Source organism: Scyliorhinus torazame, chromosome 2 (genome assembly GCF_047496885.1).
Source record: "Scyliorhinus torazame isolate Kashiwa2021f chromosome 2, sScyTor2.1, whole genome shotgun sequence".
Taxonomy (NCBI): domain Eukaryota; kingdom Metazoa; phylum Chordata; class Chondrichthyes; order Carcharhiniformes; family Scyliorhinidae; genus Scyliorhinus; species Scyliorhinus torazame.
The window spans coordinates 295,869,186-295,884,096 of NC_092708.1; the positions used below are offsets into that span (position 1 = coordinate 295,869,186).

At 47.0% G+C, this 14,911-nt stretch overlaps 1 protein-coding gene across 3 annotated transcripts in view; it reads right to left on the reverse strand.

Moving 5' to 3' along the window:
* Positions 1-14,911, reverse strand: part of snx6 (sorting nexin 6) — a 78,155-nt gene that overhangs the window by 56,508 nt on the left and 6,736 nt on the right. For all 3 annotated transcript variants that reach the window (XM_072488616.1, XM_072488609.1, XM_072488625.1), the window contains 2 exons: positions 6,597-6,701; positions 4,333-4,443 (listed from right to left, as the gene is read on the reverse strand). In XM_072488616.1, the coding sequence (XP_072344717.1) occupies positions 4,333-4,443; positions 6,597-6,701 (216 nt within the window). The remainder of the gene's footprint in view (positions 1-4,332; positions 4,444-6,596; positions 6,702-14,911) is intronic.

Consider the following 14,911-nt stretch of genomic DNA (forward strand, 5'->3'; position numbering starts at 1 on the left):
CACACCCTCATCCTCAAAAACATGGCCCCTCTCCTTGGTGAACACTGAAGAAAAGTATTCATTCAACGCCTCTCCTATTTCTTCTACTCCATGCACAAGTTCCCACTACTGTCCTTGACCGGCCCTAACCTCACCCTGGTCATTCTTTTATTTCTCACATAAAGGCCTTTGGGTTTTCCTTGATCCGGCCCGCCAAGGACTTCTCATGCCCCCTCCTAGCTCTCCTAAGCCCTTTTTTTAAGCTCATTCCTTGCTACCTTGTAACCCTCAAGCGACCCAACTGAACCTTGTTTTCTCATCCTTACATACGCTTCCTTTTTCCTCTTGACACGACATTCAACTTCTTTTGTGAACCATGGTTTCCTCACACAGCCATTTCCTCCCTGCCTGACAGGGACATACCTATCAAGGACACGCAGTATTTGTTCCTTGAACAAGCTCCACTTTTCATTTGTGCCTTTCCCTGACAGTTTCTGTTCCCATCTTATGCTGCCTAATTCTTGCCTAATCGCATCATAATTACCCCTTCCCCAATTAAAAACCTTGCCCTGCCGTATGGCCCTAACCCTCTCCATTACAATAGTGAAAGACAACGCATTGTGGTCATTATCTCCAAAGTGCTCTCCCACAAACAAATCTAACACTTGGACCGGTTCATTACCCAGTACCAAATCTAATGGGGCCCCCCCTCTTGTCAGCCTATCCACATATTGTGTCAGGAAACCCTCCTGCACACACTGTACAAAAACTGCCCCATCCGAACTGTTCGACCTATCGAGGTTCCAATCAATATTTTAAAAGTTAAAAGTCACCCATGACAACTACCCTGAGACCTCCACACCTAGCCATAATCTGTTTTGCAATTTCTTCCTCCACATCTCTATTAGTATTTGGGGCCTATAGAAAACTCCTAACAACATGACCGCTCCTTTCCTATTTCTAACTTCGGCCCATATTACCTCAGTAGGCAGATTCCCTTCAAACTGCCTTTCTGCAGCCGTTAAACTATCCTTGATTAACAATGCTACTCCTCCACCTCTTTTACCACCTTCCCTACTCTTACTGAAGCATCTATACCCAGGAACTTCCAACAACCATTCCTGTCCCTGTTCTAACCATGTCTCCGTAATGGCCACAACATCGTAGTCCCAAGTACCAATCCACGCTCCAAGTTCACCAACCTTATTCCGGATGCTCCTTGCATTGGAGTAGACACATTTCAACCCACCTTTCTGTCTGCCGGTACACTCCTGCGTCCTTGATACCCTCCTCAGTCCCTCATTACTCTCAACACTGGCTTCTGGACTACAGCTTGTTTTCCCATCCCCCTGACAAATTAGTTTAACCCCCCCCCCCCCCCCAACCCCCGAAGAGCCGTAGCAAATTTCCCTCCCAGGACATTGGTGCCCCTCTGATTTCAGGTGCAAACCGTCCTGTCTGTACAGGTCCCACCTTCCCCAGAATGTGCTCCAATTATCCACGTAACTGAAACCCTCCCTCCTACACCATCCCTGCAGCCACGTGTTTATCTGCACTCTCTCCCTGTTCCTCACCTCACTAGCACGTGGCACCGGCAACAAACCAGAGATGACAACCTGGTTTGTCCTGGCTCTCAGCTTCCACCCTAGCTCCCTAAATTCCTGTTTTAAATCCCGGTCCCTTCTCTTACCTATGTCGTTGGTACCGATGTGTACCACGACTTGTGACTGTTCCCCCTCCCCCTTAAGGATTCTGAAAACACAGTCCGAGATGTCACGGACCCTGGCACCGGGGAGGCAACATACCATCCGTGAGTCTCTTTCGTTTCCACAGAACCGTCTATCTGTCCCTCTAACTATCGAGTCCCCAATAACTATTGCTCTCCAGCTCTCCCTCCTTCCCTTCTGAGCCACAGGGACGGACTCAGTGCTGGAGATCCGTTCACCATGGCTTACCCCTGGTAGGTCATCCCGCTCAACAGTATCCAAAGCGGTATACTTGTTACTGAGGGGAACGGCCACAGAGGATCCCTGCACTGACTGCTTCCTGCCAGCCCCTCTCACCGTCACCCATCTATCTTGATTCTTCGGAGTAATTATATCCCTGAAGCTACTATCTATGACCACCACTGCCTACCGAATGATCCGAAGTTCATCCAGCTCCAGTTCCCTAACGCAGTTTCTGAGGAGCTGGAGGTGGGTGCACTTCCCACAGGTGAAATCAGCAGGGACACTGACGGCGTCCCTCACCTCAAACATTCTGCAGGAGGAACATTGCACTGCCTTCCCTGCCATCCCCTCTAGATAAAACAAGAAAAAGAAAGAAAGAGCTTACCTGTTATTCACTCTACCCCTTAGGTTAGAGGTGGAAGGGTGGGGGACACTACAAGTGTAGTGTCTAGTGTTTAGGAACCGCCCAACTTAAATACAGGCAAAAAATAAAACACTTAACCAGCAACGACTGCGCCCCGCATGAGAACAGCAATCAGCTGTTGTGTTGGTATGGATCGGGAATTGGTTGACAGACAGAACACAGAGAATGTGAATAAATGAGTCTCTTTCCAAGTGGCAGTCAGTGACTAGTGGGGTACCGCAGGTATCAGTGCTTGGGTCCAAGCTGTTCATGATATAGTACTGCAGTTATACAGGGTCTTGGTGAGACCCTGCAGCCCTGGCCACTGCAGTTTTGATCACCCTACACAAGAAAGGATATAATTGCCATATGAGGGAATGCAGCAGAGTTTCACTAGGCTGCTACCAGGGTTGGCAGGGCCTGTACTCACTGGAGTTTAGAAGGATGAGAGGAGATCTGATTGAACCATATAAAATTCTAAACAGGGCTGGGCAGACTAAATACAGAGAGGATCTTTTCCCTGGTTGGGAAATCTAGAAACATGCAACACAGTCTCAGGCTATGGAGTAGACCATTTCGGAACGAAGTGAGGAAAAAGTTCTTCACTCAAAGGATGGTGAACTTGCGGAATTCTCTAACACAGAAGGCTGTGGAGGCCAAGTCACTGAATATATTCAAGAAAGAGATAGACTTTTTTTTTTTTAAAACCGGCACCAAGGGGTTTAGGGAGAAAGTGGGAATTTGACATTGAGATGGAAGGTCAGCATGATCTTATTGAGTGGTGGAGCAGGCTTGAAGGGCCCAATGGCTTACTCATGCTCCTAGTTTCTGTGTACCTCTTCAGTGCAGTCACATCTCTCCAAAAATGTGACCAGAACTACATGTAATACTCCAGCTGTAGTCTAACTAGTGTTTTGTACGTTTTAAAAGTCTGCTCAAACAGATGATAGTACTAACTTGGCTACATCAAGCTGGTCTACATCAAGCTGGGGCTGGTTTGGCACAGGGCTAAAGAGCTGGCTTTGAAAGCAGACCAAGGCAGGCCATCAGCACGGTTCAATTCCTGTACCAGCCTCTCTGAACAGACGCCGGAACGTGGCGACTGGGGACTTTTCACAGTAACTTCATTTGAAGCCTACTTGTGACAATAAGAGATTTTCATTTCATTTCATCAAGCTTAAACCAAAGGAAATAACAGGCAGACATAATTTCATAACATAATATTCAAGAGTTATACTTTCAAACAAAGTAGATAAAAAATATGCTAGAATTTGAATGTCCCCACATTCTACTTGTGTCTTTAACGGAGTCTTTATTTGACATTTAAAACTAGAACTATATTAACTGGTCATATCAAATAGTTGATATCAAATTGAAGGATCGCGATCCCTCAAAAATATTAAATGAAATTATGCTACATAAGTTGAATGACTTTCTCTCCTCCCAGCCTATATTTTTCTCAGGACTAGGTTTTCTCCAAAATACATTCTTTTTAAAAAAAAAAGGAAGATGAACATATTGATAAAGAAGCATTTTATAATTTGCATCAGGACAGAATTTAGCTTCTGTCACATTGGCTTCCCACTTTAGACACTCTGCTACTCTAAGATTTATTCATTCCACTTTATTTCCTTTACCCAAGCTACATTTGAACGAGCTTAGCAAATATCTTAAGAGCACTAGTGGTTTGTTTCGCTCTCGTATTGCAGTTTATTTAATTGAGCTTTATTTTTGAAAATATTTACATCAAATCACACTATTAATTCTAACATAAAAACCACAACAACTATTAAAAGGGAAATCACTGCTATTTTGGAGAAGACCACGTCTTCCTGAAACTTTCAAGCAATATAATTCATTTTTTCTTCATTGTTTTTGTCATTTATAATTTCAAAAAATATTTACAGATTACCTGTATAAACCCCAATGACACTCAAACACTATTAGTAAGGAAAAGATTGTTGTGTTGCAATCAGACTATTACATCTCTGTAACACTTACAACATAGCCGGCATATTCTTCATTTTCAACAAAAGCATCGTGAAGCCAGACAAATTCTTCATGTTGACGCACTACAGAAAATTCATCCTGTTTGAAATTAGGTAGAGAACTCTGCAGGGAAATAAGAACACTTTAAATAACAATTTAGCTTTACCCAGGAATTGTTATGGTAGATACAATAAAAAAATAAAGATATTGAACAGGCAGTGGGATAACATAAGTGCAGTAGCAGAAAGGCCATTATCATATTACATCAAAAAGCTGCCACCAATAAAATGAAATTGCAGAGAGGTAGTATGTAGATTGCAAATAGAGATGGATAAAGTACAGAATCCAGGGGCACACAATAAATAGTCATGCAGATATGGCAGAAGAAACCATTAAGAGATGTGGCAGAATGGCAATTTTAAGTTTGATGCCACTGAAGTGGACCAATGAGAGGTGAAGGAGAAACGGATGAGCATAGGTGTTTTTTGCAGGCAAGAGGTTGAAGCTCAGCAAGAATGGTGGGTCACAACTGCAGTCAGTTCAAATGTTATAGATGACCTTGGTCTGGCTAGTTTTAATGCTGTGGGAATATCAGAAGCCAGATTAAAGGGATTCAGAGCAGGGTAACAAACAGCAGTTAGGCCACAATGAAACATCAAAAACCCTTGACAAGAAACAGGAATTTAAAGGTTAGAAAGAGAACAAGAGAACAAAGGTGTTGATGACAGACTTATTAACTATACTTAGGGTACTGCTGCAATACTTGTAAAATATGGGAATTAGGTCAGAGAACAAAACTTGACCCAACAGTAAGCATGAAGCCAAGTCAGAACTTGGATAGTCAGGAGTTGCATGGAAATCGGTCAAAGGAGGAAATGACAGCGTTATTGGCGGAACAAAGTCTGATACATTGCTCAAACAGAAAATAGTTTTTGTAAATCACTGTCTAGCCCTGAAGAAAAATCTAATTAAGCAGTGTCTATATATACAAACAGTAAATTAAATAAACCAGAACAAAAGAGCGGCTGAAATGTTAACTGTTACTCTCTATACAGATGCCGCCAGACCGATGTATTCCCAGCTTTTTATGTTTTTGTACTGCATTTATGAACATGCCCAAAATTTGAACAAATTCTGCCACTAAAACAATACCTTTGAAAATGATTTGCTTACCAGAAACTCTTTAAGTATCTATGCCTACTTTGCATTCAGGAATTAACCATGGAAACTGTAAATCAACTAGTATAAATTATGGCATGAGTTATTACTGTATGTTGCAGATCACTAGAAAGAATATTTAAAATGGAATTTTTACTGTAGATAGATTTTTCCAAACTACACACAAACTGTCAACAAATTTGATTTAAAAAGAGGTGCTGAAATTTGTTGAGTTTATTGCCTTAAATAGCAAGGAAGTGAGCAAAAAGTAACATTTTGACAACATACAGCTTAGATTTTAGATGATGGAAAACACAAGTACCAATAGAGGAACCAAATAAGTTTGTGGTTTCCATAATTATTGCAATTACAAACTTTTACACAACCAGATAGGCATCCACAGTTTATAGAAACTATATCACCACAATTAGGATTAGCTTAAGGTACCCACATCTATTTTAATTAGAAATATAATCTAACACAAAATTCTAGGACTTCTTCAATATTGATTGATATTTCAATATAGTGTAGAATTGGGCTGTGATGAAAACACTGCTAACATAAAACATTGCATTGCATTCATGTTCCTCATAAGGGAGTTCCCAATTTTTATCAGTACTGCCAATGTACACTCTCTTGAGGGCCTACAACCAGGAATCAAGTTTCTCTCTTATCTGGACATTATTAATCAATGTGACTTCCATAGATTTTGAGCACTCTTACTTATAATTAAGCAAGGTGCCAAGCAATAGAAACATAGTGTTTTAAAAACAAAAATGTGTATTATTCTATTATGCATATAACTCAGTCCATCCAGAATATTAATCCCTCAATCCATAAACGTTTCAAAAGAAATGCGCACAGCATGTTTGAAAATATCCTTGAAAGCTGGGGCAGGGTCTAAAGAAATTCAGGCAAGAGATTCAAATCCTTGCCAAGTGGCTGCTTAACAGAAATTGTGTGAATAAAGTTACTTAGAATAATTAAGCTGCAGATAGCCAAAAGAAAACTATTCTGCACAAATTACAGCACAATATTTCATTGTTTACCGCATATCAGAAAGTAGTACAGGCCATTTAAAGGGCTCAGTTTTCATCTTAAATTTCAAATGCCTTTACCTTTGTGTGAACTGTAAATTTTACTTTATCTCTTTCACTAAGAGCATCAGAAATGTCAACCTGAAGAAAGGCATCTGTTTGAAGATCCACAATGACTGGCCTAGGCTGAAATGGAAAAAACAATTGAAAATAAGTGCCAAAATGTACATTTCATTAAGAAATCAAGCTGAATATGAAGTTAAATGCAGAAAAATGTGAAAGAATACATTTCGGTAGTAAAAATGGGATTGGAAAAAATGTTAAGATTTTAAATTGACCAAAGCAGTGAGAGGAGTTTGGTGTGCAGCTATGTGGGTCACGAAAGGGAAAAGGACTAATGGGATTCTGGTTTTCCTATCTCATGCTATTGAATATAAAAGCAAGTTGATGTTAAACTTATGACATCTGGAGCAGTGTTTGGAGATCTCCCATTACAAGATAGATATAAACGGCGGCACGGTAGCACAGTGGTGCTTATTGCTTCACAGCGCCAGGGACCCGGGTTCAATTCCCGGCTTGGGTCACTGTCTTGCAGGGTCTACCACGTTCTCCTTGTGGGTTTCCACCGGGCGCTCCGGTTTCCTCCCACAAGTCCCGAAATACATGCTTAGACATTCTGAATTCTCCCTCAGTGTAACCGAACAGGCGCCGGAGTGTGGCGACTAGGGGATTTTCACAGTAATTTAATTGCAGTATTAATGTAAGCCTACTTGTGACAATAAAAATTATTATTAAAAGCAACATAAAATGTGCAGCATAGATTCACGAGAAAATTGTCAGACATATTATAATTATGAAGACATTTGCAAAGTTGGGGATTTTGGTTAAGGACTGATTTACAAGGTGCTAAAGGACAATTGAAATACAGTGAAAGATCATTTCCACTACTTGGCAAACAAGGGAGCATAAATTCCTTAAAATCACAATTGAAGGGTGTGGTAGTATGTATTGGGGGTCATGTGGGACTGGAAGCCCTAATGTCATTGGCTGACAGATCCCGGGTCCTGGTTGGCCGTTGACCTCAAGCTCCGCCCTGAAGGCGGAGTATAAGAGGCCGGAGTCTTCCCCCGCAGGCCAGTTTACTATCGAGCTGCGGGGGAACAGACACGCTTAATAAAGCCTCATCGACTTCACTCTATTCGTCTCACGGAGTCTTTGTGCGCTACAATTTATTAAGCGTGCCTAAAAAAAAAAAAAGGACTATGGAGCTCAGGATCATTCCGGAATGCCTGAGGATCAGCCCCCACGCAGTGAACGCGGCAGCAGCCTTCAAGGACTGGCAGACTTGCTTCGAGGCCTACATCAGAACGACCACCGGCCGAGTCTCAGACGAACAAAAACTGCAGGTCCTGCACTCGAGGGTGAGCACGGAGGTTTTCTCCCTCATCGAAGACTCGGACGATTTCCAGACGGCGTTCGCAGCACTGAAAAGTCTCTACGTTCGCCCAGTTAACCAAATCTACGCTCGCTACCAGCTCGCGACGAGACGGCAAGCTCCCGGAGAATCGATGGACGAGTTCTACGCCGCGCTGCTGATTTTGGGACGAGCCTGCAGCTGCCCGTCGGTGAACGCAAACGAACACACGGACATGTTAATGCGCGATGCTTTTGTGGCAGGTATGCAATCCTCCCAAATCCGCCAAAGACTTCTAGAAAAAGAGTTGCTAGGACTCTGAGGCCCGGGCCCTAGCAGCCTCCCTAGACATGGCCGCGTGTAATACCCGCGCCTACGGCCCCGACCGCGTGGCAACCCATTGGGCCCCGTACGTACCCGTCGCAAACCGCCTACCCCCTACCCCCCCCACAGGCTTGCGCGGTCCAAACGCCAAGTCGCACCGGGGGCGCCCGCTGTGATTTCTGCGGCCAGGCGAAACACCCCCGGCAGCGCTGCCCGGCCCGCACAGCTATCTGCAAGAGCTGCGGGAAAAAGGGCCATTATGCGGTTGTGTGCCGGTCCCGCGAGGTCGCCGCTGACCCGGGAGAACAGGGAGCCCTGCAAGCCGTTTACGCGCCCCAAACCCCCCAGCACGCCATGTACGACCCGCAGGCGCAGCCGCTCTGGGTCCCGACCACCGCGGTCCCGGGAGAACTGGGAGCTCTGCACGCCACCTACGCTCCCCAACCCCCCTCCCCGCAGCCCATGTATGACCCGCCGCCGGCGCTACCGCTTTGGGTCCCGGCCAACACTCTCCACGGAGAGGAGGGAGTTTTCCGCGTCCCTAACGCCACCCTAACCTCCACCCCGCGCCCCTCGCCTGACCCGCCGGCGCCACCTACTTGGGCCCCGACCACCGCTGTCCCCAGTGAGGGAGCTCCGCGCGGTCCTAGCGCTCGCGGTCCTAGCGCTCGCGGTGAGGGAGCTCCGCGCGGTCCTAGCGCTCGCGGTCCTAGCGCTCGCGCTCCTAGCGCTCCCCAGCCCCCCCCAGCACACCATGTGCGACCCGCAGATGCCGCCATTTTGGGTCCCGGCCACCACGAGGGGAGGAGGGGCGCCGATGTGCGACCCGCAGACGCCGCCATTTTGGGTCCCGGCCACCACGAGGGGAGGAGGGGCGCCGCCATCTTGGACCGCCCCAGACCTGTACGACGCGTGGGGGCGGCCATTTTGTCCACCCCCGCCGCCATCTTGTGACCCCCCAGCCACGTGCGATGTATGGGGCGGCCATTTTGTTCATCCCCGACGCCATCTTGGACGGCAACAACGGACCCCACTCCACTACTACAACCACGGCTCGCTTCGATTACGATCGATCAAGCTCGGCCCCGGACTCTCCAGACGACGACGACAACGGTACTAATAAACGGCCACGAGACGCCATGCCTCGTCGACTCCGGGAGCACGGAAAGCTTTATACACCCCGACACGGTAAGACGCTGTTCCTTAACCACCTATCCCAGCGCACAAAAGATTTGCCTAGCTGCAGGATCCCACTCCGTACAGATCCAGGGATTCTGCATAGTTACCCTAACGGTGCAGGGGAGGGAGTTCAAAAACTACAAACTAAACGTCCTTCCCCAACTCTGTGCCCCCACCTTGCTGGGATTAGATTTCCAATGCAATCTACAGAGCCTTACGTTCACATTCGGCGGCCCCATACCACCATTCACTATCTGCGGCCTCGCAACCCTCAAGGTCCAACCCCCGTCCTTGTTTGCGAACCTCATCCCGGATTGCAAACCCGTCACCACTAGGAGCAGACGGTACAGCGCCCAGGACCGGACCTTCATTCGGTCCGAAGTCCAGCGGCTACTAAAGGAGGGCATAATCCAGGCCAGCAATAGTCCCTGGAGAGCGCAGGTGGTGGTAGTGAAGACAGGGGAGAAACAAAGGATGGTCATTGACTATAGCCAGACCATCAACACGTACACACAATTAGACGCGTACCCTCTCCCCCGCATATCCGACATGGTCAATCGGATTGCCCAATATAAAGTCTTCTCCACCGTGCACCTCAAGTCCGCCTACCATCAGCTCCCCATCCGCCCAAGTGACCGCAAGTACACAGCCTTCGAGGCAAACGGGCGATTATACCATTTCCTACGGGTCCCTTTTGGCGTCACAAACGGGGTCTCGGTCTTCCAACGGGAGATGGATCGAATGGTTGATCAACATGGGTTGCGGGCCACGTTCCCGTATCTCGACAATGTAACCATCTGCGGCCACGATCAGCAGGACCACGACGCCAACCTCCAAAAATTCCTCCAGACCGCCAAAGCCTTGAACCTCACGCACAACGAGGACAAGTGCGTTTTTAGCACCGACCGGCTAGCCATTCTGGGCAACGTAGTGCGCAATGGGATAATAGGCCCCGACCCCGAACGTATGCGCGCACTCATGGAATTTCCCCTCCCGCACTGCCCAAAAGCCCTGAAACGCTGCTTGGGGTTCTTTTCATATTACGCACAGTGGGTCCCCCAGTACGCAGACAAGGCCCGTCCCCTAATACAGACCACGACCTTCCCTCTGTCGACAGAGGCTTGCCAGGCCTTCAGCCGCATCAAAGCGGATATCGCAAAGGCCACGATGCGCGCCATCGACGAGTTCCTCCCCTTCCAGGTCGAGAGCGACGCCTCCGACGTAGCTCTAGCGGCCACCCTTAACCAAGCGGGCAGACCCGTGGCCTTTTTCTCCCGGACCCTCCACGCCTCAGAAATCCGCCACTCTTCAGTAGAAAAGGAAGCCCAAGCCATAGCGGAAGCTGTGCGACATTGGAGGCATTACCTGGCCGGCAGGAGATTCACTCTCCTCACGGACCAACGGTCGGTTGCCTTCATGTTCGATAATGCACAGCGGGGCAAAATCAAAAACGACAAAATCTTAAGGTGGAGGATCGAGCTCTCCACCTTCAACTATGAGATTTTGTATCGTCCCGGAAATCTGAACGAGCCGTCCGATGCCCTATCCCGCGGCACATGTGCCAACGCACAAATTAACCGCCTCCAAACCCTCCACGAGGACCTCTGCCACCCGGGGGTCACTCGGTTTTACCACTTCATCAAGTCCCACAATCTCCCATACTCTTTAGAAGAGGTCCGTACAGTCACAAGGGACTGCCACATCTGCGCGGAATGCAAGCCGCATTTTTTCAGGCCAGATGGAGCGCACCTGATTAAGGCTTCCCGCCCCTTTGAACGCCTCAGTCTCGATTTCAAAGGGCCCCTCCCCTCCACCGACCGCAACGCATATTTTCTTAATGTAGTGGACGAATACTCCCGCTTCCCTTTTGCCATTCCCTGTTCTGACATGACTGCGGCCACAGTCATTAAAGCCCTGAACAGCATCTTCACACTGTTCGGTTACCCCGCATACGTCCACAGCGACAGGGGGTCCTCTTTCATGAGTGACGAGCTGCGCCAGTTCCTGCTCAGCAAGGGCATAGCCTCAAGCAGGACGACCAGCTACAACCCCCGGGGGAACGGGCAAGTAGAAAGGGAGAACGGCACGGTCTGGAAGGCCGTCCTACTGGCCCTACGGTCCAGGGACCTCCAAGTTTCACGGTGGCAGGAGGTCCTCCCGGACGCTCTCCATTCCATCCGGTCGTTATTATGTACAATCACTAATCAAACGCCTCACGAGCGTCTCCTTGTCTTCCCTAGGAGGTCCTCCTCTGGAACGTCGCTGCCGACCTGGCTGGCGGCCCCAGGACCCATCCTGCTCCGAAAGCATGTGCGGGCACATAAGGCGGACCCGTTGGTCGAAAGGGTTCACCTCCTCCACGTGAACCCCCAGTACGCCTACGTGGAGTACCCCGACAGCCGACAGGACACGGTCTCCCTGAGGGATCTGGCGCCCGCCGGCAACACGCACACCCCCCCGACACCATCAACCCAACCCCCCCCCCCCTTCCTGCCACCGCCGCACCCCGCGACCGCCCCCTTCCCAGGAGGATCGGTTCCCCTCCCCTCAGCTCCGACCAAGAATCAAGCCCAAGCTGAAACCGTACGGCTCCTGGAGGCGACAACACTGGTACAAGCACCACCACCACCGCCGGGGCCGAGGCGATCGACACGGACGACCAGACCACCCGACCGACTCGTGGCGTCAATGTAAAACAAATATGGACTGTTCACAAGAACATTTTGCTTTTCTTCCTATACCCTCTGTAAATAGTTGCAACAGGACAAAATTGTCCAATACTGTATTGCCATGTGAATGTTTTGTCCTCCCAGGACCAGCCCTGTAAACCCTTACCACCATACGAAGCATCACCCCGCCGGGTTCATTTTTGACAAGGGGTGAATGTGGTAGTATGTATTGGGGGTCATGTGGGACTGGAAGCCCTAATGTCATTGGCTGACAGATCCCGGGTCCTGGTTGGCCGTTGACCTCAAGCTCCGCCCTGAAGGCGGAGTATAAGAAGCCGGTGTCTTCCCCCGCAGGCCAGTTTACTATCGAGCTGCGGGGGAACAGACACGCTTAATAAAGCCTCATCGACTTCACTCTATTCGTCTCACGGAGTCTTTGTGCGCTACAAAGGGGAAGTTTAAAAAAAAAGATCTGTTATGTAGCTGGTGATTAGAATGTGGAATGTCCTGCCTTAAACTATTGTTGAAGGAAGATCTACAAACTCTTCGAGGAGAATTAGGTAGCTGCTGAGCTAAAAAGGAAAATTAAGAGTATGGTGAGTCGGGGGAATGAAATTAGACTAGGTGCCCCATGGGGGAAATATTAGCACATACTTGATGGGTCTGTGATCTAATCAAGCTTGAAGAATGTTAAGATTTACTTGAAAGTAATCTCAGAAAATCTAAGACAAAGTCCAACTGCAAAGCACAAGTGGCTACATAATGTTCCATTATTACATTGAAAAATCTGCAAACTATTACTTCTTTATGCTCTGACATATAATTTTCTTTGTACCAAAGTAATATTGCGAGCTTTAGAAGAAAGTTCAATTGGTACAAAATAGTTCTCCCCCATTAATCAACATCTTTGCTGCAACATTTCATCCTTAAGCTCAATGAATGTGTATATTCAACCATTACTAACTTAGAAACTAAGACATTTTCTGTACTTCCTCCTTTCGACTTGAAGGTATATCTCAATTAACGATACCCGGGCCAAGAAAACTATAAAGATAGATTAAAAGGAATAGGAACAAAAGGAAGGACTTTAACAGTATTCCATCACACTCCTGTCTTGTGAATGGTGGACAGACTTTGGTAAATTGGGAGGTGAGTTACTTCTTGCAGAATCCCCAGCCTCAGACCTGTTCTTTTAGCTACAGGATTTATATGACTGGTCCAATCCTAGTTTCTGATCAATGGTTACTGCCCAGAATGTTGATATTGGGGGATTCAGCTATGGTAATACCATTGAATGTACCAACAAACAGGAAGAATTTAAGATTTAGCCACGACCAAAATATCCACAATTGGGTCATGTGAAGAAAGATAAACTGATAAACCGAAGGCACCAGCGCTTAAAAAAAAATCCAAATATATTGTCAGGATGGCGATTTATGCACCAACAAAATTCAACAATTTCAAAATAAGACTATCCTTTTTGTAAATGTAATACAAATTAGAAAATGTATTATTATTCCAATGTAAATTACATGTCCCGCCAATCCCCCCCACCCCAAATCCGCTAGGGGGTGGGGGGAATTGTAAAATCTAGGCCTACGTGTTCATCTAGCTTCCCCTTAAATGTATCTACATTAATCACCTCAACTATTCTATGTGGTAGCGAGTTCCACATTGTAGGACTTCCTCCCGCTCTGCAATCACTAGTCACTATCTTCTCTTTATGACTCCTAGTTCTGAATTTCACTACATCTTCAATGTGTCCATCAAACCCTTTCCTAATTTTGAAAATTCCTATCAGGTCACACGATTGGGTCAAACTACTGGAACTCCCACCCTCACAGCACGTGGGTGTACCTACACTACAGGGATTGCAGCAGTTCAAGGTGGCAGCTCACCACCACCTTTGGGCAATTAGGGGTGGGCAACAAATGCCAGCAACGCCCACATCCCATTAATGTTTAAAAAACATACAAAGTAGGAGTAAGCCAATCAGACCCTCTTGTCTGCCATTTCATGAGATCAGGACTGATCTGACTGTGGCCACAACTCTCCCCTTGCCCCCCATAGCACCTTTGACCCTCTTGCCAAACTAAGAATCTGTCTAACTCAGCCTTAAAAATATTCAACGATTCTCCTTCCACTGCTCTTTATGGAAGAGGGTTCCACAGGCTCACAACCCCTCGATAGAAAAAGATTTCTAATCTCCATCTTTGCTCTGGTTTGCTCCCACAGTCCAAAGATGGTTGGGTGATTTGGCCGTACTAAATTCCCTTTTAGCCTCCAAAGGTTAGGTGGGTTTACAGGGATAGGGCGGGTGATTGGGCCTAGGTAGGGTGGTCTTTCAAAGGGTTGGTGCAACCTCGATGGGCCAAATGGCCTCCTTCTGCACTGTCGGGATTCTATGATTCTATTAAAAAACAAGGTGAGTAAACATATTTTTAAAAAAAAACATATTTTAAAAAAGTGAGAGTGACTGCCCTTGGCATCAAAGCAGCATTTTACAGAGTGTGGCATCAAAACAAAACTGGAGTAATTAGAAATTGGGGGAAAACACTCTACAAAGATGGTTGCGGTTGTTGGAGGTCAATCATCTCAGTTCAGGGCATCACTGCAGAGTTCCTCATGGTAACGTCCTAGGCCCAACCATCTTCTGCTGCTTCAATGACCTTCCCTCCATCAGATGTGGAGATGTTTGCTGATGATTATACAATTGTTAATACCATTCGAAACTCCTCCGATACTGAAGCAGTCCATGTTCATATGTTGTCCATTACTTACAGTAAATATTAATGACTTAGACGAGAAAA